Raw genomic sequence first — 25,258 nt, 5'->3', positions numbered from 1 at the left:
GAATAATAACGCATGCGTACTTGGCGTTCGCTCGATTAACATTCAGGAGAGTGGATACTTCGTTGCTGGGGATTTCACAAAGGTAAGAAACATTTTATTGACTTATACTAATGAAATGTATTCTGTTATAACCCCACGAATACTCCACTGTACCTTATGTGACCCTCTTGGTGAAGCTTATTTGGAATATTTGGTCATTTTGATGGAATTCGTTCTTGTCAGAATACTCTAAACGCTGCTTCAGACATTACGTTACGCTTGGCAACGCAGCTTGTACCCTTTACCTTACGTCGTCTGCTATTCAAACTATGCAGACGATAACATCAGCTGCCAACATTTCTCGTATAGGCTGTTTTCATTGTGGTTGTCAACTCTTAAAACGTCAGACAACGTTTGTTTTCAATGTAGTTGTTAACTCTTGTAACGTCAGACAACATGCTATCGCCGCCTCATCTGGATGATGCCATGGCGTAAATGGGCGATAAATCGTACTACGGGGGCGGGGGCGATAAAACATCATCTGGCGTTAGAATTCCGCCGGATGCGTTCAATGTGAAAGGTTTGCGATTGATCCACCGCCTCCCGTCATGTTTCCGTCAAGCTTCAGCCATTCCCACTGACATTAATTGGGAGGTTCCGTTTCGACGATCTGAGATAGAGTCGTGTCATTTATGGTAACGTAAGTTCAACGTAACGTAAATAATAAAAGTATGAATAGGATAACGATTTTTGTACTGCCGCGAGAGTTGACCAAAATCTTGCATCTCCATGGGGCGGGGTCATCAGAACGTTTAGAGCAAATCAATTCGAGAGTTTTTAATTATTCTTTTCGTAGAATTGGTCGATTTTGGACACGCAATATACCATTCTTCCACGCGCTATGTTTTTCACGGTATAATGGCTGCATTTCACAACTTTCCCCGAAACACTCGCTTTCCAAGTGCATGCGCTACATCTGTAAGGGGACTGGGTTCGGATCAATACTACTGTGTGCTTTTTATGACAATATACACATGCCTCTGGCTATAGGGTGTTTGTCATGGGCACATCGCCTTGAGCAGGTCACTTGAACTCAAAGAAAACTGCATGCGGGAGGGAAATCAACACGACCAAGGACGGCCTCGGCCTTGTCCAACATGGCGAGCTGGTGCCGCCCTTTGGTTTCCCACTTCATGTGGTGTCAGAACCTATGGTGTCCACCAGTCGGAGAACTCGATCAACACTTCAGACCCTTCAGAGACCGCTGCTACAAGTTCCGCAAGAGCCTATAAGGTCCCAGTTCAGAAGCGATCTACGGGCGTTGTGCGTCTATCCATCCTGCAGGAGAGGATGAGACTTGAGAATTGACGCTCACCGCCTGTCTACTTGCAGATGTTTAGATGTCTTGCAGGGTCGAATCTGGTCCACAACTGACTGTGAATAGTGCCCATCACTGAACCGGATGAAGTACAGAACACGAAAATACGCATGTTTCTCTGAATTTAGTCTTCGTACAATGTGCAGTGAGTTCCTCCGCACGCCGTATACTTGGAACTTGCAACACTCAATACCGTACTCGTTACCGGTACATGCAAATAAGAAGGGGGAAACTTTCAGTCAGCTTGAATCGATACGTAAATACTATAGTTACACAGTTACCTAAGGCTATGTTATTTCTCCATTCAGTATACATAGAACACCTTCATTGGTGCACTATAGCTCATGGTGGCCTTCAGGAGTTGTTACCGGTTATATCAAACAGCGCTGGCATACTGTAGCGGATTCGCTGAGCCGTATATATGCGGATAAGAAAGTGAAAAAAAGCCTACTTATCATTTTCCCTAGTTGCAATGGTATAGTGTGATAATCGAGAAAGTCGGCATTGGTGTTACTGATGATGTAGAGAACCTCTGGCCAGTATGGTTATCTAAACGCCAAACAAGAAATTGCACTTTTCAGTTTTGGCCCCCTGGTGGCCAAGTCGAGAATCATATTGGACCGAAATTCGATGTCGGAGGTATCTGGTTATCATTTTCTGTATGAAATCACCAAAAATCTCGTGAAAAGATTATAGTCTTCCAGCTCTACATTGCTTCGTGATTTGAAAATGGTAACTGCCCAAAGAAAGGTGTGTTGGGTTTTCTTCTTGCTTCTTCTGTTGCCGTCTCATCCGGCTCTTCGCATCCTACGTTTTCCTTTCCTATCTTTTTAAGTCTCATCTTCCACCTCAAGAGCCCAGCGCAAGAGAATCTCACCAGAGGCAGGTGATTTACTTCTTCCCCGCGGGAAATCGGCTGTCCGTGGTTGATGAGTCACACATTGGCTGAAACCCACACCAATCACATTTTTCAAGCGTACGCGTTTTCTATCTCTGCAAAGTTCCATCTATAGAATTCCTGAGTTGCTCCGGTATTGAAAGCGTGGTTCTGTTTACGAATGCACTAGACGTGTTCTTTCAGCCGAGTGCGTTCCTCGCAACATCTTACATGTTGCTTTTGTGCTCTTCGTCTTTACCCGGTACATGTACCTTCATCCGTATCATATCTGCTCCACGTCTGCTGCACACACAAAATGTCGCGGCCTTCTCCTATTCAGGGCTGGCGAATTGACAGACTCCCTGCTAAGGCAGCATTTGGGTGGACTGCCTGTTATATTGTCCAATCAGAGCACCGCATTTGGCACTTCCTGTATCATTTGTTTGTCTCAGGGGCTGCTTTTTCGCTTATTCATCTGGATCTCGTCTTGAAAATCATCTTGATCGATGAGATGAATAAGACAGTTTTTAGGTATGAATATGTTGTACATGACTCCTAAGAGTTCTTTAGCGATTTTATAAAGCAAGTGTTGCCTAATTGAGGTTGGGGTTCACATGCAGCCAGCAGTTTTGACTAGCGGTGATCCTCAATGTTGGTCAGATTGAGTTAATTTGGGACTTCAAGCGCTTTCACGCACCGGTGTCGAGATCTGTTCCACGAATCGCGTGCAGTAGCAGATTCAAAATGGCGGCCTGCCTAGGCAGTCCTGTGACGATGTAGTTATGCGACTGCGCAGGAGTATACGCAGCGCCTTGTGATTGGCTCATTTTCATTGACAACTCCGGAGATACATAATTCAACACCTCTGATTTGACACGAAGTTCGCACGATAATCGAGTTTAGCACATGGTACATCAACACCTTGCTACAACTTGTTACCAAAGATTTGGAGATCGTCCAGCATCCATGTGACTCAGAGATCGTTGCCTTGATGAGTAATGGTTTCTGCACACAACAGGGTATAGCTGAAGAGAACAATAATCGATTTTCCTCGGGATGGTCCCGCCCGGGGTTGACCAGAAATCTGATGGTGGTAGTCGTGGTCGGGGTTCACACTAAAAATCGCTGGTGATAGGAAGGGGAGGCATCCAAACCACCTCGACCTAGACTCCCAGGGCAGTCCATTGCGTCATCATAATTGGATCTCCTTATGGTGAGGGGCCGAGGCCGGTCCATCGTGTCCGTAGTGTACCTCGACCCTGCTGGACGAGCGAGTGAAAGACCCTTACCCCGTATCTTGCTTACATGCATTAAGCATGAAGCTGGTGACCCAGGCAGACTATACTGTTATATACATAAAGTTATTGGTAATGAACCGACTTTCCAATAACTCCGGTCGATTGTCCAAACATCCCACGATAAAAACATCACTGGTTAAGCAACTGGTGAAGGCTGTCAGGAGCATTAGCTACCAACAATTAGTAGTCACAGCAGACCAGGGTTACCATGGAGGGTCCTAGAAACACATAAAGGAATTAGTATTAAAGGAAGACTTGATATTTCAACTGGTAGCGATGGGCATTTTATGATTTCTTCTCGGATTTTCTTGATTATGCAGGCGAAAACAATGAGTTGATACTGTACTATTATCAAGAAGAAGATCCGAATGCTGGGTTATGACTGTGTACTTTTTTCACAATTGGTGAGACTTGGACAATATACAATGACACTAACTTTTTTGAAAATGTCAAACTGTTTTGTTCAGTTTTTACACACCGTTGCTCTATTTTGTTATGATATATTTTAATGCTAGCAACTCGAGTGGGGTGCATGGATAAAGTACTGAGTCACGAACATGACCTTTGCAAAAGTATTTCATAAACCTTCTTTCACAATGGTCAAAACAGTATCAAAATAAGTGAAAATAATCAAAATCTAACATATTGCAATAAGCCTAATCCGATCGGGGTACATGTACCAGAGTTTGGTTTCAAATCGCGTGATCGTTTTATTATACCGTTAAGGCTTCTTTACCTTTTGTCCTGTCTGGACTGCACCCAAGGGCCTAAACACACTGAAGTCTGATCCCCTATTAGTCGGGTTAGCTGAAAAGTCATGGGCAGGCCTATACCATGTTATACTTGGATTATCCCCGAGTTGAGCAGCCTGTATCGTGCATTCCGCATTTAGTTTTTACTTCCGTTGTAACAGCATTGGCTATTCCCTGTGCCTAGCGCGTCCCCTTTAACAGACTGAAGAAAACAGCCACTTCTTTTGAGCTCTTTCTTTCGCGTGCCTGTGTTGCCAGTAGGGAGTTTTCGCAACACCCCTAAAAATTCAACGCGAACGCCTACCCCATTGTTCGACACGTACAATGGGATAAGCATTCACGTTGGCGTTTCGGCGGATTTGCAAAAACTCCCTATTGCTTCTGGTACCTGCAACGCCCACATCGTCGGCTTCCTCACCGAATCATCAAATCCTTGGAGTCTCACTCTGCGCTGTACATTGTCTGCTTTGTCATACGCTGTTAGTAGGTATGCCACGTTTGCTCCACGATTATCTCTCGTCAGCGCCTGGATATACCGGGACGCCAACCGCGTATTGAATCCACAATGTATTAACCTTCATCAGCAACATTTATCCCAATTCCCTCTGCGAAGCGTTCCCGCGGCAAAACAATGAAATTTCGTGTGTTTCTTTCAGTTGCGCAACACGAACATAGTTTCGTTCAGTTTACTGTTGACCATGACTCTACATCGGTTTCAAGGGCCATGAACCCGTGAGACATCCTGGCACCAGTTGTTTTCAATATTCTGTGTATGACGTAGAAGTGACCGTTGGAAGTCATGATTTTCCATTCCAAAACGGCTTCCAACAGAATCTACGCCTACCCAATAATATCCTCCATAAGATGGTTGCTCGACAGAATCCTATCTCTCCAGATCCATCACCACATACCGCGTTGATGGTGAAATGGCAATTGATTATGGCTGTAATGGGTGAAATTGAATTAAATCTTTCATCTCTGGTGGATTCTAAATCATCCCAGGAAGATGCTTTTTGATATTTAGAAAGATATGGTCAGACTGGCCTGTTTAAAACTCGTAAATTAGTTGACCAAAATCACTGCGGGGGCGTCAATTTGTTGAAGCGGTTTAGACAAATGGGTTTTCTCAGGCATTGGGTATTGGAATCTTATGAAATTTCAGCATTGTATTGGCAAATGGTTCTTCGTGGCACATATCAAATTTGGTAACGGTTCAAACATCATAGAGGTACTTTTTGACCAAAAGCCATGTACACTGAATGTACACAGGCTGGTTGTATACATTCACCAATGCTGGCTCCAGTGCATGGACCGGGGCATAGACTTCTACTGAACGCTTTCACAGGTATCAACAACGTATTTAGTTGTAAGCATTCCTTTGGTGAGTGTTGCGTTCGTTCTGAAGAATATGGATGTTTTCGTGATGCGTAACGTACCGGTTGTTTACCATGGTTGGTAACTGGATTAGATATCTTCTTAAAGGGACAACTTGGGTGTAGGATTTAGTGTGAATACTCGCCACCAGTCGCCGCCACTTAGAGCGTCATACTAATGCTGATCCCAATAAAAAATTTGTCTAGTGTTACGGGATGGTTTTGGACATGAGCTTGCGAATTTCATTGACTGGGTATGATGTTTCGGATCGGCGCATCACCCATGGAGAGCAATGCTAGCGATAAAAACCAGTTTTACTTGGTCTTAAAAAGGGACATTGCACTCCCGATCCATGAAACTAAAAATTTAAAAAAAACTGAAGTTGTATTGCATTCATAGGCGCCTGCTTGGCGTTGCTGAAGAAAACTGCATAGCCTCTTTTCTTTTGGTGTCCACGAGGAAACTAAACCTACTGTCCATCAAAACTGACATTTACAGTAAAACAACGCATTGCTTATAAAATCCATACAACACCGGCGCTGTCTGCATATTGCTGTATTGTTTCGTGATGACCAGCTCCAATAAAAATCAACATTATTATCAATATGTCCGGGGCAGTGCTCTCTGGAGACCAGACAACAGCTTGTTTAAGCAAAATGAGTGCGCACCTGTCGCGAACGCAGTTTCATTAGACCTCGACACTGCGCCATCTTAATTGGATCTCCTTGTACCGGGCGACAGGTGGTAGACTCTCTTGTCAACTCATTGCGTCATCCTAATTTGGTCTCCTTAGTGTGAGGAACGAGGCCGGTCCAATGCGTCCGGAGTGTATTGAAGGTGGCACCAACCAGCCGTTCGTGTTGAAAAAGAAAGAAACATTACCGTAATGCTGGTATACATTGTTTATTTATTATGCACGAAAATTGGTGTCAACTACATGTAGGCATTTCTAGTATACAGCCTGCACGTCCACTGGCTTTGTTAGACGTCAAACATAAGCCAGGCCCATCCTCCCACAATATGCCTTTGTGTCGCCCTAAAGTACACTCAATCAATTCCAGAAGATTCCGTAGACGGAGAAGCCCATCCCTCTAGAAGAAAATATGAGCTCATTTCGTCAGCCTCGGCGGACTAGGAGATACTACGGCGTACAGCCCCAATCACCAATTGACAATTTCACAATTTCACATTTTCTTCCACATGAACTTTAATACATTTTGTTTCGATGTTTTTGATATACATGTATATTTTGAGTATCACTGCGCGTGTGCAGGAACTGATAACACTGAAAGAAAATTAGTGGTCACTCTACCCAGGGATATTCAAATATCAGTCAGGTTACGGGTAGACTATCCTCGAATACCACCAGAGCGTGCGGCGTATGCTCCTCCCCTCGCACACGTTTCGCTCCATTAGCTCGGTCTTTAGTGCCGAGTATTGCACTGAAGTTCAGGATGCGATCGAATCTGAAGCCTAATCTAAGAATTTGAAGATGTTTGTTTCTTTCACCAAAGGTAGACTTGGCAGGTGATATTCAACCAAGCTATCTCTCAACCTCCGTATCATTATCAGACGCTAGCGTTGCTGGAGCAGACGACCCTGTATCATAATACTCTGAATCATCCAGCTGACTATAGAATTTCTAGCGTTTCTTTCCTCGCATTCCTGGCGTGTGTGTACCTGTGTTCAAACTTGCAAACAACTCGAGAGGTGGAAGGCATATCGATTTTAAAGGGACAACTTATGCAGAGATTTGTTGGTTTTATATGAAATTGGCTTCCAGCAGGACCGTAACTTCTCCAAGCAGGATAATTGAAAAATCCTTGAACTGCAATAGACAATGCACACGAACATGATGAATGCGTAGGCCTGCCTGAAATTCACAAGGCATGTCCCAAACTGTCTCGCAACACTGGCGAAAATCATTATAAGAAATCAGCATTGGTGTGATACTGCTAGTGGCGGCACATGGTGCTAAGCAGGGGTACTAGCCACCTGGCCAGGTTACTCCCATGTCCGAGTGGTCCCTTGAAGGAATCCCATGAGGTGGCCTTGGCAACTAATGGGTTAAAGAAATGGGCGTTAAGGCGAACGTAAACTGTATCAGTGGGGAATTAGTTGGACGTTTACATGGAACCAATGTTGTTCAAGCGATTTTTACTGTATGCTATAGTAATCAGAGTAGACGGCTTCGGTAATTCCTCCAATCCTGTACAAAATGAACCAGACCGACTTGATGGATGAGAGACTGGGGGTAGGTGAACAGAGCGTTGGGGTAAGATTCACTGGCCAACTGCAAGGCTGGTGTGACTGCAGTCAGTGGTACACCAATGAGGGGGCCCCGGGGCGGGGGGGGGGGGGGGCAACGGTCGGAGTAGGTCTGATAAGTTCAGAATTATAGTGATTGGTTGTCGACAACAATTTATGGTTTGCGCTGCGCTTTACCTATGAATTGCCACTATTTATCGTTGTGTTGGCTATAATTCTACTTCTGACTCATGATGTTGTTCACGGTCTTTGTATTAGACTCACACGGTAAGCTTCAGCTTTAAGCCTGTGAAAAGGGAATAACAAAATGGCCAAAAAATAATTCCGCAAACTATCTGTTTATGGATCAGCAAATGGTCGCCCTTGTCAGAAGTTACGTCAAAAGATGTCCCCCTTGTGATTATGACATGCCATGCAATCTTATGCAATCGTATGCCGTCAGACCCACACTGTCACCAGTAGGCCTACTCATAACCATCGACTTCAGCACACTGCGTCTTCAGAGCGCTCTCCTGAGAAACTTGAGGTAAGTGCATTCGAAGCATTCACTATTTTGTACATTTTTGTGCCAAAAATATGTCAAGTCTTTGACCTTGTTGCACTTCGGTTCTCAAGCACATTTAGAGCTTTTACAGGGCATAAGCGTTCTCGAGACCAACAACCGACAACCATTTCCAAGTGCCACATCGTACGTCTCAAAGGAAATGTATACACAATAGAGAAGTTGAGAAAAGCAATGCATACGTTTACGTGTTACGCATATGTAGCAAAATTCGTCCAAGCTAGGAAGGGAAGATGTTCATGTCCTTTGTATTGCCCATCACTGCACCGGATGTCGTAGAGAACACGAAATACGCATGGGCACATGGACGGATCTAATACTTAATCATTCAACCAACTGCCCTTGACAAAATCTAATCAGAATTAGAAATTTACTTTCATACATTTTGGCCATTTTGTTATCACTTTTCCACGAGCAACTGTGCAGTTCTACATGACTATGATGCTTTGAATGATTTTGATGATACATTGATTAAAAAACGATTTTGATAGTATTCAATTTCAAAACTGTAGCATGTTTTTTTTCACCTTGTGCATAAGATGTAACGGTTCGTTTCTGTGTAGCACAGAATTCCTATAAAGGTTAAGATCTCCTATTCTATTGTTCTGTGTTAGATCATCTTCTGTCGTCTGCTGTAACATTGAGACGCTGGGACACCATGGCAATGTTACCATAGTAACGGGAAGCACGTGGGCGGATCCATCGGCTTGTTGCTGTGGTTGGACATGGGATGCATTACTTCATTTGACTTGCATATGGGGAGACTGGAGATGGGTTATCTGACATGAATGAGCCATGCTATATAACGATGGTAAAACTCGTGATTGTGACGGCCACTTTGTGCAAATTCTGCCGAGTCACATGATGACTAAGCCAAACATGATGACTAAAGCAATGATTTCTCGACAATTGTTTGACATATATACATACGCGTATAGAATGTAGACCTGGTGTTAGTTACAGTCAGCCAATATCATTTCCGAAATATTTTATGCTACGGGCTGGGGACTGGAGAAATGTGCACTGTTTGGCTAGGGTTTTTTCCACACCATTTCGTTGATACAGAATAATGTGCATACGTGTATAGAATTTATATCTGGTTTTTTGTTACAGTCAATATCATTTCCGAAATCTTTCATGCTTCGAGGTGGGGGACTGGAGAAAAGTGTTATTTACGATGCATCCAAGATTGATTCTTCGCGTAGATCACTGAGGAAAAGTGTTCTTTGCGATGCATCAGAGATTGATTCTTCGCGCAGATCACTGGAGAAAGTGTTCTTTACGATGCGTCAAAGATTGATTCTTCGGGCAGATCATCCCTATGTTCTCCGGGTTCGATGTTCCCGGATTCTATGATCCCCAGGTCCTATGTTCCCCGATGTTCTCCTGTTTTAATGTTCTCATACGCCACCCTTCTAGCTGCCTGTATAGAATGGGAACCATGTTTTTTTAGTCCTGTGATAATCATGGTTTTTGTGAACCGAATAGATCACAGAATTGACGTCCCAAACGTCGACTGTCATTACATGTACCTTTATCTGATCGCATTTCTGTCACTAAACCCTCGTTAATTATTCGACTTGCGTTCATTCCGGCGTCTATCGCAGACGCGGGTGACATGTCATACCGTTAGCCGTAGACATCTTCTCGTAATCGGAGTGATGAATTAGATGAAGTTGTCTGTTCATGGCTGTATATTGAGGCAAAGTCAGTGTATTTCTATAGAGGGGAGGAGTAGGCCGACACCAATGGCTTCGTTGGCGCATAATGTATATACTCTGAGATGTTTTAAAATACCGCACTATTACTATCGGGAATTTAAGATGCGATCAACTGCCAAATTGTCTAGCTCCTTCCTTCACCAACCTATACTAGGACCCCAAGAGGGTCGAACACGAATTGGAAATATGTAAACAGATTAGGAAAATATGAAAACGGCGCATATGAAATTGGATGATTACATCCCGTGGCAGACGGAGCAATTAATCTTGGAGCCGCGAGTAGTTGGTTGGCTTCACCAAACCACACTCCGTATTTTGTGAAGTGTTGAACTTCAGGTTTGATTCATATGCCGAGTGAGATGATGGTATTTCCAATAGGAAATAAATTGACGATATAAGGGTTTTATGACTCTAGTTGGTATGAAAGGGGGAATTATCATCATCGTCAACATCATCATCATCATTATCATTGTCATCGTCGTTATCATCATCATCGTCATCGTCAGCGTTATCGTTATCATCATCACGATCATCATCATCAGATTTAGGTTTATTTCTAAGACTTTAGGGCCATCAGAATTTCAGGATTATCTGCATTTCAAATCCACATTTCTGACAAGAATTTGTGGCTTTGAGTCTCAATTTGCCACTTGATCATAAAGACTGGAAGCACGGCAAAGTCAAACTAATGCATGTGATCTGGTGACTAATAATACATGTACCTGTACTTAAGGGTAAGATTGTATATACAACTATAAATATTACATTCTGATTCCAGACGCGAGTGCTTTAGTTGGTGTTTTAAATCATGTTCTTCTCGGTTTAAGTTCATAATTTTTAAATACCAAGATCAAATATTGTGAATTAAAGATTGGGGCCAATACTGGCACGTCACTAGTTTCTGAAGTACATGTAATAAAAGGACCAGCCGATTTTAAACTGAGAAATTCGAGTCACGATTAGACGTAATAAAAACAGTAAAAAAACAGTCCACTAAATATGCACAAACCAACAGGGATATTATCAACTCGATAGACGTACTAAAGCCAGAAATGTCCAATATTTTCTTAACCTCCGGCAATCAATGTTTTCAAATGTTCAATGAAAACATGTCGTTGCCGTTCAAATGTTCCTGAATGTTAAAGTCTATAATTGCCGGGACTTTTTCCAAGATTTGTCAGTTAAGTAGTATCAACAAGATCAAATGCTGAAATGAATAGGTTTTCAAATCAATGAAGAGATGGCAACGCCCCACCTCGGATAGAAATGGGGCTAAAATAAATAGGTTTTCAAATCAATGGAGAGATGGCAACGCCCCACCTCGGATAGAAATGGGGCTAAAATGAATAGGTTTTCAAATGAATGAAGAGGTGGCAACGCCCCACCTCGGATAGAAATGGGGCTAAAATAAATAGGTTTTCAAATCAATGGAGAGATGGCAACGCCCCACCTCGGATAGAAATGGGGCTAAAATGAATAGGTTTTCAAATGAATGAAGAGATGGCAACGTCCCACCTCGGATAGAAATGGGGCTAAAATGAATAGGTTTCCAAATGAATGAAGAGATGGCAACGCACCACCTCGCATAGAAATGGACCCGAAATGAATTGCAAATCAATACAGGAATGGTCGCGCCACACCTCGGACAAAAATGAAGCTAAAATAAATAGGTTTCCAATGAGGAATGGCAACGCGCCACCTAAGAGAGAAATCAGGATCAAGGCCAAGGCCATATCCATTCATCTTCCTTTTCTTCCTGCTATTGAAATGAATTCCATTCTTTATAGCAAAACTGCTTCCGATTCTCATCATTTCTTGCTTACAAAGTAAGTTAATGACATGATGGCGATAAGTAGAGATACATAGTCTACATCCTCTGCTGTATGGGGAGAGAATTGGCTTTTGATTCGTTTACCATTAAACATGGCGGTAATGGGTTGCAGAGTTACACCTGCTGGGCGCCAATCTCCTGTCGGAGAGAGTTCTTCAATGGTGGGGCGGAACTGATAGAAAATTTTCACAAAACCCGAGAAAGTGCTCTTTGAATGACAATATTTAACATCAGGGAAGTGCTAATCTTCTAAAGCACCCCCCTAAACGGGTTATCAAAATGTGATCATCATCACATGCGACAAAAATCGCTCATTTGCGGTATTCTTCGAAGGTGTCGGCGACGCGTGTCGGTGCACCCTGCGGTCAACATCAAACCCCGTGATTGCCGGTGGAGAGCTAAAAAGGTCTCTCTGGAAAAATTGTTACATAACCCTATTGTATTCTGACGGACCCTTGAAAGCTGTAATACTTTACTTTTAGTTAGATTGACTATGGTGTATGTACAATACTCTTGAGCCAGATGTACTACATGTATATCATTAAAAAGTCGTCTTATATATTCAGCTGACTACGTGCGTCATCCTTGTAGAAAACAGAAAAGGAGTCACTCCTTTCCAAAGGTCAGACCAGTAATACAGTCTCGTGGACTGTGATCCCCGAACAAAGAGCATGAATCTCAAAGAGGAAAGGTTTTGACCTGAGGAAATCAATATTGTACATTTATGTTTGCCTGGGAAACTATTCAACCTAGAACATCAGTCTTCCTAGGGAATGGTCGTTAACCCGACATTATCAGAGGGGCAGCTGGTAAACGATATTCTACTGCCCTTCTTAATGGACAAAAGGCTGGGCACCATTGCGATATCGACTTCCGAGGCATTGCATTAGTCCTCGTAATTATTGTCTTCCTATGGGGCGGGAAGGGGCCGATCCAATGTGTCCGGAGTGTAGTGCAGTCACGGGTATTTTTCCACGGGTGATCGTGCTTTAGATTACAGGCATGAGAGGGCTCCAAGTTCTCAAACAACGCTCTTAGCAAGTTCGTCAACAATGAATTTGACCTCTGTCGTCATATGACACCTCTCATAGCATTTTGTCAGTCCTAATGTGTGTCATTCTTTGGGGGGGGGGGGGGGATATTTGACCCGAAAGCTTTAAGATGTCCTCAAACTCCCGGCTATAGACGGCCTTATCTCACATGTCTGAACTTAGTTTCGTCAATAACATCAACCTGGACCGAAGGCAAAGAATAGACACCAGCCATGTTAAAACAACACTTGATAACCCCTGGTAGTGAGGTTGTGATGATTAATTTACGAATGATCCTGATTTATTCACTGCAGGCCTAAATGACTAAAAGTAGCGTATTTTTCATTCAAGTCCTAATTGGGTCGAGAGCATAGCCTAGATTTTTGTCATGTCTGACGTTCTCAACACCTATTATTATCAAAAACAACAAGGCCTAATTAACATGATTAATGCCGAGCGATTTCATGTGAAGTTGTAAAGGAATCGACAGATATATCGTGTAGAAATTCCGTTAAGGTTGGGGTGACACGGTGATCGGAGATTTATTTGAGTTGTTGAACGTGTTTGTGAGTTCTGCGGAAACGAAGGCCACTCCTAGAGCAGACTCGGGGAAGTTGACAGTCGTCGTTATTTGTAGTGAGGTAGGTTTAAGGGCAATTTCAGGGTGTGGAGGTGGCCATTGAGGTATTTTAAGTGACCTAGAAACCACCGCGCATTAGACTTCCTCTAATGAGAGTTTGGAACAATGGGGAAAGTTGCGGTGTGATTGGTTGGCCTACTTTATGATGGTAATGTTCATGTACTCTCACAGCAAGCCTCTACCGTTTTCATACCCTACTCTCTATTTCACAACTGTGTGCTGTAATTAAAATGGCCGATTTTACAGATGGCAACATGGTAATTGGGCAATAACTTGTCCGTTTCCTTTGCAGACGTGACAACAACAAACAGACGCGATGGAAGTTGGATCACTGACGGATTATGCGAAAACGCTAGCAAACGCCAAGCAGTCAAAATCATTGGTCAAGAAACACCTTACGCCTGACATTGTCGAGAAATACAAGGATGAAAAGACGGAAGGGGGTGCCACTCTAGCTCATTGCATTAAATCCGGTAGGTACCGATTTAAAGCTGAACCATCCCTCTTTTCCTAACACTGTTACATTTGCGAAGAGGCAAGAACACCTCTTCTGATGTCTCAATATAAGCGACTGATGTAGCCGACCGTGTGTACGTTTTCGGCTGACCGTGGAGATTTTGGAAGCCGCAGCTATTATGTACAAATATAGAGTAGTCCATTGCTTTGCCAATCGACGCTCTTAGCACCACTAGTCGTATGGACCAACTACCTCGACAATAAACCTCGTCCACGTAATACAATGTAGAGTTGTCATGTCTGGTTTATACGTTTGTTCCTTTCAATCTAGGTGTTGAAAATCTCGACAGCGGCACCGGCATCTACGCAGCCGACCCCGAAAGTTACGACAAGTTTAATGACATATTCGACAAGGTCATCCGGGACTATCACAAGGTCGAGGGAGATGATATCCAGCATCCAGCGGCCTCTTTTGGCGACATTGACAATTTACCATTCGGCGATCTTGACCCCGATAATGAGTTCATCGTGTCAACGCGCGTGCGTGTTGGAAGGACCGTGGATGGGATGCCTTTCCCACCTATGATCACGGATGAGGTAAGTGGCCTTGACCTACATAAGGATATGACGACCTTGATCTACAAATAACCCCACCATGTCTGACTGCTCCATCGTCGTCAACAACTTGACTGATCCGGGTCCTTAAAAAAGGGTACAAATATTCCTTGCCGCACTTTTCCTCTCCTTAGTACTTTCATACTGGGTCATGCACACTATCCTTTACGCGGGTAGGCCTGCTACCGAAGTCAACAACTGGCTGAAGTTAGTTATTACATCTTAGCCGCAACTTCATCCAATGTTTCACTGAGCTAACTCGTCCTCCGTCGTCATTCCAGCAACGCAAAGAGATTGAGAACAAAGTCTCCTCCACAGTAACGAATCTGACTGGAGAACTGGCAGGAACGTACTACCCCCTCGCTGGGATGGACCCAGAAACACAACAATCACTCACAGACGATCACTTCCTCTTCAACGACCATGACAGGTAAGACCGACCCTAGGAGTAACATATAGAACATATAGCACCGGTATCGAATTCGCCTCGAGTTCTTCTCTCCCTCTAAGTTCCTGAAGGCAGCTGGTCGCAGCTGATATTCACTTATGACGCTAACCATTCCACTCCTTTCTTCAGGTTCCAGGTCCCAGCCAGGAGGTTGTGGCATATCTATCCTTGTGGCCCCCACCATTTCTCCCATTTCTTCAGGTTCCCGAAGGCTGCCGGTAACTACAGGCCCCAGTCAAAATGTCGTAGTATATCTCCTTCTGTGGCGCTGACCATTTCTTTTGTTTATTCAGGTTCTTGAAAGCAGCCGGTGGGTACCGGACATGGCCAGAAGGTCGTGGTATCTTCCATAACACAGACAAGACCTTCCTCGTTTGGGTGAATGAAGAAGATCACCTGCGAATCATCTCCATGCAAAAGGGTGGAGATCTTGGACAAGTCTTCAAACGGCTGGTCACTGTAAGTTTTGTTTTTGTTCGTCGGTTGCTCGTTGACGGTACTGACTGGTAGATTGAATACTTTGTTGTACATCTTCCCCGCCATTTTGGGAGATGTTCCCTACTTGTTGTTCCCTATATTTCGGATCTTCGGTAGTCGTACAGTGTAAAGGTACTGAATGACCAGAATAACACTTACAAAAATTGGTTCGTACCGTGGGTGGAGTCCTGTAGATACCAGAAGAACGCTCCCGTAGGTGTGTTGCTGTTGAGGTATTCTGGTGGCCGACCTTTCAGACATCTGACATTCCCCTGTGAAATTCGTCTGGTAGTATCCGAGATCCATAAGCGAGTTTAAACCTACCTATTGCGGGGTGCCCCCTAAACTACTCTGTAGTCGACGTAGCTGCGTCGTCCACACTGCAGAAGACTGCCAACTGGCCTTCACCACACTGGCTTCTATTCTAACTTCTTGACTTGGCCCCTGGCTGTAGCTTGAGGCAGCTTTTAATGATGATACAATTTGTAAACCTAATTCGTTGGAATCCCCGGCTATTCCTTGAATTATCCCATCACAACACTCCTCAAATCTCTCTTCCAGGGCATCAACGCAGTGGAGCAGAACATGAAGTACGCGCATCACGACAAGTATGGCTTCCTGACCTTCTGCCCAACCAACCTTGGCACCACACTCAGGGCCAGTGTACACATTCGTATTCCATGTGTATCAAGTCTTCCTGACTTCAAGGACATCTGCGAGAAACTGAACCTGCAGCCACGAGGTTGGTACTGCTTCGTCTCTGTCAGATTTGCTTGAGAGAGACTGTTCTGTCACTGTCATGGAATCCCATGCAGGGGCCAGTCTCTTGTGTTTCCTCTCCGATAGAGGCTACTGATTCTACCATGTTTCCGGCTGTTTCCATGCTGCTGTCGTCGAGGTTAATAAGCAATCGGCCTCTTTGTGGCATCACGAGCAAGAAGTATCACCAGCAACACCCTGCAGTCATGTCAATAACGCTCCCGAGTCCATTAAGACGACCTCAAGAGATGATGTTACCACTTCCTCTAACAGCTCTCTGAATCTTCGAGACTGTTCCAGCGGTATTTGGTGGTGGCATCTCTGCAAGACGTATCAGAGGATTTGATCGTCACATTACCAAGCCTTCGCAGAATCTTTTCTTCCGTTGTCCGCTGTATACAACAACACCGTTCTTCTTCATTCTAGGCCTAGCCCAGAGGTCAAGAGGACATGCAAATAGATGTCATTTCAGTGACATTGGTAACTCTTCTCTCCTTTCCCTTCGTCACAGGTATCCATGGCGAGCACACAGAGAGTGTCGGCGGCGTTTACGATGTCAGCAACAAGCGTCGTCTTGGCCTGTCGGAGATCGATGCTGTTACCGAGATGGCCAATGGTGTCGCTGAAATCATCAAGATGGAACGAGAGCTTGGTGAGTAGACATGATAGAACTTAGCATCATCGAACCTCGTTGTTCATTTCGGAGCTGCCGGAGTTGCTAGATGGGCGGATCATCGTTAAAACTCTAAAAAGTCAGCGGCTGCCATGTCTCAAGGTTGGAAAAAATCGGAGTGCTTTATCATGTGACAGAGTAGACAACTATTTCTGAAAGGAAATGCTTCTTCTGCTGTTTCCACGTACTAGTGTGCCTATAAACGATCTTCTTGACTCGATGACTTCAACCAGAGAAACAAATTCACCTCGCTTTCGTTCTCGTTATCAACGCAACATCTGAACCTCTCCACTCCGTGTATTCTCTCTAGGCAATGATATCGAAAACCTTCACAAGAAGCTCCAAGGGATGAAGGACTGCAAGAGTTTGATGAAGAAACATTTTAAGAATCCGGCAAAGTTCAAGGACGTGAAGACATCATTGAATGGCACATTGGCCAGTTGCGTTAAATCAGGTATGTGAGGCTATTGCTATGCTCAGCAGCTGTAGAGTGACATCCGTGTATCCAAGTCCCCGAAACTAGACATGTAGTGTAACTTACTTTAAGGATCTCCCTTGCATGCAGGGGTCTATGTGTGGAGCAGTGGATACGTCAGCGCCTGTCACCTCCGAGGTCCTGGGTTTTTTGCAATCTAGGTATTGGTCTCCTTCGTTCAAAGAACAACCAAAGCAGTGTACATTTTGTATTTATCTTCATTTACTTCCAGGCGTCGAGAACCCAGACAGCAGTGTCGGAATCTACGCCTGCGACTCCGAGGCCTACGACAAATTCTCCGAAGTCTTCGACGGTGTCATCAAGGACTACCACAAGGCCGCAGAGCTCAAACACCCTCCCGTCGATTTCGGTGACCTTGAGAATCTGGGCTTTGGTGACCTTGACCCTGAAGGGAAGTACATCGTCTCTACTAGGGTGCGCTGTGGCCGTAGCATGGATGGGTTCGCATTCCCGCCAACTATTACAAATGAGGTAAATTGAAAAGTATGGACATGATTGAGTTTAGAGATGGATATTAAAGTAAAGATTAAGGACTTCTCCGTTAGGACTGCCGGCAACGTGCACATCAAAAAGATATGATGGCACCATCTGTAAACCTATTGACATGACCATTCGTCAAAAAGATCGAGATGAATACTTTCTGACGCTACCAATCGTCCAAGCTTTATTGTTTTCTCGTAGAATTTCCGGCCATTCTCAAGAGTGGTCCCAATCTTCGAAGAGTTATGATGACACCAGTTCCACCGTCTTCTCTTTTCAGCAACGATCAGAAATTGAAACCAAGGCCAAAGAATCACTGGCGAAGTTTGACGGCGAGCTGAGTGGTAAATACTATCCTTTGGCGGGCATGGATGCACAGACGCAGCAACAGCTAACAGAAGATCACTTTCTTTTCAATGACCACGATAGGTGAGTTCAGTAATGGCTGTTATCGAGTTAGCATGGCCCGAGTTCAGCTCTCACCCCTATATTCCATCCTCCTTCTGTGCGCTGACTGACCCGTCCGGCAGACGGATCGGGCCCAATCGGTGCATGTCATCTTGTGAGAGATTCCCCATTTCAAACTTTGCCCTCAATGTATTGACATGGCTCAGCTTTCAGACAATGCGCGTGGAGGCTACGGAGGCAATACCGCTGGAATTTCAGTATGGCCCTTACTAGGATCTGTTAAAGTTCGGGTCGGTTCTCTAAATCGAGTCAATGTTGAGAATGAATAGTCATCAGTTTTTCTCCATGTCATTCCAGGTTCCTTCGCGCCGCCGGCGGCTACCGCAACTGGCCGTCTGCCCGTGGCATCTACCACAACAACAACAAGACCTTCCTCGTCTGGCTGAACGAAGAGGATCACTTGAGGATCATCTCCATGCAGAAGGGTGGAAACCTTGGGGAGGTCTACAAACGATTCGCCACGGTAAGAAATATCTACCTTTCTCTTTGCTTTCTGAGTTCCATTAGTGCAGTGACGTTTATGGACTTGTTTCTAAACCTCTCTTCTTGATTTTCTCCTCATCAGAGGCGGTGTCATTATTCATGCCGACCGGTACTCTATCGGCAGACAAGAAAACCAAAGATGTCTTGTGTTAAAGGTCGACCAGGCACTGAAATGTACCGGGTATTATTGATTGACCCAGGGTCAGCTGGGTCTATCGTGATGGCGTCAGAGCAAAACTCAATATGAACGTTCCGGCCACCTAACAATGGTTAAATCACGCGCCTTGATGCAGTTGGCTATCCCCCCTGTCAATAACACCATACATGACTGTACAGTGATTTTTCCCATCATATCGAAATTTGACTGTCACCTACCGGGAGACAATGCTACTACCCAAAATGTCACTGTATCCAGGCACTGAAATGTACGATGACCCCTCAAGGTTGCCACACATGTATATTGCATAGCACACAGTGATTTTATATTGGCGACAAGAATCGATGGCTGTCCTCAATTCGTTATTGAAAATTCAATTGAGTGTCGTCTGCTATTTGATTTGTTGTTCGGTCTTGTCGTGTGACACGCTTTAGAAGTTCTGATGGACTCATTTTACATTTATCGACTATTGCTTTTTTGATAAAAGGTCGCCTACTTCTGCTATGCGTATGTGTTATTGCGTAGTTAGACGCAACTAGGATGTGACCGCATGAGGACATGGTCGCGGACAGGATTTTCAGGATATTACTTTTCCTGGTGAACATTTAATTTTCGCGTTAATGCTTTCTGCATATTGGCTTAGGTACCGCTGTGAAGTGGGCATGTAGAGGTTTCTGACACAGGTAGAAAGTCGCAAGGCAAACAACCCCCAAGCACGGTGGCGCATGGTGGCGAGAAGGACAATCCTCCGGGGCACCTTAGATCCCACGCGCAAGTTGTACCTTTAGGAAAAGGTGTTGTAGTGAAGCCTCGTGATTTTGCGAGTTTTGGTCTGGGCCTGGATGAGTACATTCTGAACTTCAGTACAACACTCGGCACCAATGACCGAGCTTACTCCAGGGTCAGTGAAGGTGCATACGACTGACTCTGGTATTCGTGGATGGAATGAGTATCGCCACTTAACTTACAAATGGAACATGCATTGTTCTTATAGGCAGTGCAAGCCCTCGACAAGGACCTCACCTTCGCCCATCATGACAAGCTTGGACACCTGACATTCTGCCCCACCAACCTAGGCACCGCCCTCAGAGCAAGTGTCCACGTGAAGATTCCAGGCGTCTCTCAGAGGCCTGACTTCAAGGACATCTGCGCCAAGCATGGGCTCCAGCCAAGAGGTAAGTATAAAGTAATACGGAATCCCCCCTAGAGTAGATCGAACTCAGTGTTGTCCCGTACCTCAACTTGTAAGAACTTCATTTTGGCGGTGGTGAAGCTATGGCAAGGCTACAAAACTTCCTTCACCTCCGACCTGGGATGGTGCGGCGGCAATAGCTCGAATGTGTTCAGCGTCAATAGTTTGCCAATGTCGCTCTGCACGAAACGCCATGAAGCGAAAGCTAGAGACGTCAACATGATGGATCTGTTCGGAGTCCATGTCACTCGTTGTATCGACATCTTTATCACAATGTTCCGCAGGGAGACCCTGCACAGGATGTGGCGCCACACTATCCTGGTCTCAGTAGTATGCTAGCAGCTTTATTTTCGAATTTCATTCCACTAAATCCTTTCATCCGAAGCAGTGGTGGTGACCACACTGACAGTGTTAGTGAAGCTATATACGACATTTGTAACAAGCGCCGCGTTAGACTGTCCGACTTTGAGGTGACGATGTCCATGTTAGTCATCACATCTGTCATCCTGAAGAAATCGGCTTGTGTGCAGGGCCGGAGAAGAAAACACTGAACCCCTGATTCATCTTCATGATGCACACCTGTGAAACCTTCACCACTTTCGTTGCAGGCATCGATGGTGAGCACACGGCCAGTGTTGGCGGCGTGTACGACATCAGCAACAAGCGTCGCCTCGGCCTATCGGAGATTGATGCCGTGAAGGAGATGGCTACTGGGGTGGCGGAGCTGATCAGGTTGGAGAAGGAGTGTGGTAAGTTGTTCTACTTCTAACTCGATGGCCTGGGAAGAGCCAGGCATTTCAGTTCCTTGAAAGCCGGCAGGCCGGTTCATCCAGTCACCCGAGTTAAACCAGCCCTATTGCGAGCCATTACGTTATGTCCTGGGGAAATTGCGAGTGGGACAGCAGTATATCACCTGTCCTTTTCATTCGCCCTTGTTCATGCCATTAGTCATCCTTCTAACTCCTAATCTCTTTACTGTCTTGTTGAGCGTGCCGTCCAAAGATAATTTGGACGGATGACGTGACGCACTGGACTGGAAGAAAGACAAGTGACCTGATCCGCCTCGCCGAGGACAGAACTGTGTAGTGTCGCATCGTTGACAGCTTAGGGTAGCTGCTGCGGGACATGATGAGCCTGCAGGCGACTCGGGCATGTGATGAAGTAATGCCGATGAGGGCCAGTGATTGCACCATAGGTCTCGCTTCACCGATGCTGGGTTCCTCACGAGTACCCTTCTTTGGCCGAGTGGCATAGTGCTTAGTTTCGAGTAACTGGTGAATGATTTAAAAGCAGGTGTTATTCCATCCTTCCAGGTACGCCATTGGAAAGGGCCGCAAAGAAAATCCTAGCGGACAAGAAATGCCACTCCCTCATGAAGAAGCACTTGAAGCCAGAGATTGTGCAAAAATACTTGGACACTAAGACCTCGCTCGGTGGCACTCTGCTTGACTGCATCCAGTCAGGTAAGATTTGACCAGTTCAGTCACTGACATGACTGATATCTTCGATGTTGATGTTCCTATGAAGCAAGTCATGCACATCAAAACCTGTATATACCAGAGGCATTCCGAGGTGGAACTCAGTCCTAGGGCTGATCGATATCTCTTACTATTATGTCTGCTTGTGGCCTCTCTAGAATCAGACTCTGGTATACTGCTGCTGGAGATGATTTCACTGTCTCTCATATGTTCTCAACGAGAGCGTCCTCTGTGAAATGAGGTGGCAGTCCGACTGCGGGTTGAGCAGCAACAGAATCGAATGAAGACCCCAGTCATAAGTCACGATTTTCACTCTGCAGGTCATGACAACCCAGACAGCTCCGTGGGAATCTACGCCTGCGACCCTGAAGCCTACACCACATTCAGCGACATCCTTGACGCAGTCATCAAGGACTACCACAAGATCGAGGGCGATATCGCTCACCCCACTCCAACCTTTGGTGACCTTGCCAACCTCAGCTTTGGTGACCTTGACCCCGAGAATGCCCAGGTTGTTTCCACAAGAGTGCGTGTTGGAAGGACATTGGCTGGTTTCCCCTTCCCGCCTGTTATTACAAAAGAGGTACGTGCTTTGAAATTGGCATCCTGAGATCGGGCTTTTTTACTCCTATGTCGTATACAAAAGAAATATCGAGAGGCTGCGGAGTATATTAAACAACTGGTGCCAAGATGTTCATGGGGCGGCTTTATTTTTATTCTTTCATCATCGTTAAAAGTATACTTCTTCACTTGCGTAATGGCCTCGTTTTCATCTTCACAGCAACGTCTCGAAATCGAATCAAAGGCCAGAGCAGCCTTGGAATCCCTGACTGGCGAATTGAAGGGCACCTACCACCCTCTGACCGACATGGACGCGGCTACGCAGAAGCAGCTCACCGAGGATCACTTCCTCTTCAATGACCATGACAGGTTAGTCGGTATCATCACATCTTGACCACCAAGGTTCTTGCCTCTCATCAAGATATACCCCGGCCACGTTCAGAATATAGACCATGAGGTTCAGGATGTTATCATCAGCACGGGCATGTAGAAGTCCGTGTAATCAGCAATGGAATATTAAGACACGGAAGGTGATGCACCTTTCATTTCAGTTGCTCACGCAGTTAAAACACAAGTTAGGCCTACCTTATTTTCAAATCATTTCGTTTTTCGCCAGGTTCTTGAAGGCGGCTGGTGGCTACCGCGACTGGCCCTCTGGCCGTGGTATCTTCTTCAATGACGACAAGACGTTCCTCGTCTGGGTGAACGAAGAAGATCACCTGAGGATCATCTCCATGCAGAAGGGCGGCGATCTTGGAGCTGTCTACAAAAGGCTTGTAAATGTAAGCAAAAATTCATAAAGACCAAGAATTTGGAACATTATATGTCGTAGAACTAGACAACGTGCTGCTGTAGTATTCCAAGAACACCTAATGATCTGGTACTGGTACATCAAGCCTATCCGCCGCGCAGCGGAGGGTCGGGGAAGCCTCGTTGATTTAGCCTACCCGAGGCGAGCCATACATTTTCAGTGCATACAATAGATGCACTGTCATACCGAGCGCTCTGGTATTGCAGATTATTCACTTGGATCGAGGTTACCTATCCTACAGACAAACACGTGACCGGTCACCGGAAGCTTACGCTTGACGACTGAATTGCCGTCAAGTACCAGTCTCTGTAATGAGTGAAGGGAGGAGCTTGTCAGTTGTTGTTGTTGTTGTTGTTGGTGTCGTTACTTATAGACTTTATTTATCGCTTCTGTTCCAGGCGATCACTGCTCTAGAAAAGGAGCTGACCTTTGCCAAAGAGGACCGCTTGGGTTATGTGACCTTCTGCCCAACCAACCTCGGTACCACCCTCCGTGCCAGCGTCCACGCAAAGATCCCCAACCTCGCATGCCAGAAGGATTTCAAACAGATCTGCGACAAGCTCAACATTCAGGCACGAGGTGGGTAAAACGTCATTACTTTTAGAGCATATAAAACGTCATGAGGTGTTGTGCAAAATGAGGAAATTACCTAATCAATAGAGATTGACATCTATGTTTATTCCGATATGATATGATATAACCTTATCAAATACCGATTGAAGTAGGCTATCACTGCGAGTTGTTCGAAAAGAAACATTTAGAGTGAACACCACTGATCACAATCTCCAAGCCCCCGCCATTGATAATGATTGCTAAATGATGAAGGCTAGCCTTTGAGCTTCACAGCAAATGGTAGCTACTCCCCCTCATTGGGAGATTACGTTGATGAACGTCCTAAAATGGATTTTTTTCTCTCGCAGGTATCGACGGCGAACACACCAAGAGTGTGGGCGGCGTGTACGACCTTTCTAACAAGCGCCGACTAGGCTTGACCGAGTACGACGCCGTACAGGAGATGGCAAACGGGGTCAAGGATCTATTGGAGCAGGAGAAAACTGCCAAGCCTCCCAGCAAATCATGCACGCTCTTGTAATCCGGGACCTTGAGTAAACTTGCGCAATCCGGGACTCTGAGTCAACATGCGCTTATCCGGGACTGTTTCAGACACATCAGATATGAACGCTTGGGTCGCATTTTCTTTCAAACAATTGTTAAGAATGATGCCAAGCTTGCCTCTTTTGAATTTTTGAAATGATTTTTTATAAATTAAAGTAAAATACAACCTTGGTTCGGCCCGGGGTTAGCCACCGTGTGACACTAGTGGCGTACTTCTATTGTAGGTAATATGTCGATGTATTTTGGGGTAACACGCGGTAACTGCTTCAAGCAAGGTCAGAAAACAAAGTTAATTAATTAGCTCGGGTGTTTTACATGAACATGTGTAAATGCGAATTCAGGGTTAATCGCTTAAGCTTTTGAGCAGAAGGAAATTATTGCAGACAGGCGCACCATATGCATACCCTGCTATACAACCAGGAAGAACAGTCCGGTGGTTAAGTCTTTCGCTATTTAAGGGGTACTAGTGCACATTTTAATGTCGCCGGTGTATAGCTGATGAAAAGTGCCCGAGAAGTATTGAAATACCCTGCAAAACAATGAATATGATCAATGGGACTGGTCTCCTTGGGTGTATAGCCTGGTACGCTTGTACGCAGTGTGAATTACACAGCTTATAACACTTTAGAAAATTGTATGTAAACCAAGTACAGTACATGTATCCGTAGAATACAGTAAACTACCAAATTTTCGTGTAGCTTTATTTTCGCGATTTACCTAGTTTTTTCTTGAAACTAAAACAATAATTAGTGTTTTACTGTATGCAGATTTGAGGCGAAGAGTATTGTTCTGTACCCCCTCGCAACTAATAGTTATCCTTCTAACGCTATGATTTCTAATCTTTTCACCGTCTTGTTGAGCGTGCAAGCGACCCGGG

General features: G+C 44.9%; 1 protein-coding gene across 3 annotated transcripts; it reads left to right on the top strand.

Moving 5' to 3' along the window:
• The first annotated feature begins 5 nt into the window (after positions 1-5).
• On the top strand, positions 6-25,084 carry LOC135503471 (taurocyamine kinase-like). Of its 3 annotated transcripts, none has more exons than XM_064797054.1 (19): positions 6-82; positions 14,004-14,184; positions 14,499-14,764; positions 15,064-15,212; positions 15,524-15,689; positions 16,269-16,449; positions 16,978-17,118; positions 17,450-17,593; positions 17,847-18,106; positions 18,396-18,544; positions 18,881-19,046; positions 20,218-20,398; positions 21,024-21,164; positions 21,729-21,878; positions 22,214-22,476; positions 22,675-22,823; positions 23,071-23,236; positions 23,664-23,844; positions 24,186-25,084. In XM_064797054.1, the coding sequence occupies exons 2-19, from the start codon at positions 14,028-14,030 to the stop codon at positions 24,356-24,358; spliced, it is 3,183 nt and encodes a 1,060-aa protein (XP_064653124.1). In that variant the 5' UTR covers positions 6-82; positions 14,004-14,027; the 3' UTR covers positions 24,359-25,084. The 3 variants fall into 3 exon arrangements, with proteins under 3 accessions (XP_064653124.1, XP_064653126.1, XP_064653125.1); XM_064797056.1 differs by lacking the exon at positions 6-82 and adding an exon at positions 8,436-8,452; XM_064797055.1 differs by lacking the exon at positions 6-82 and adding an exon at positions 13,559-13,712.
• The last annotated feature ends 174 nt before the right edge of the window (positions 25,085-25,258 follow it).

The sequence above is a fragment of the Lineus longissimus genome, chromosome 19 (assembly GCF_910592395.1).
Source record: "Lineus longissimus chromosome 19, tnLinLong1.2, whole genome shotgun sequence".
NCBI lineage: Eukaryota > Metazoa > Nemertea > Pilidiophora > Heteronemertea > Lineidae > Lineus > Lineus longissimus.
The sequence above is the reverse complement of the archived record's forward strand: the minus strand, read 5'-3'. Positions and strand labels throughout refer to the sequence as shown.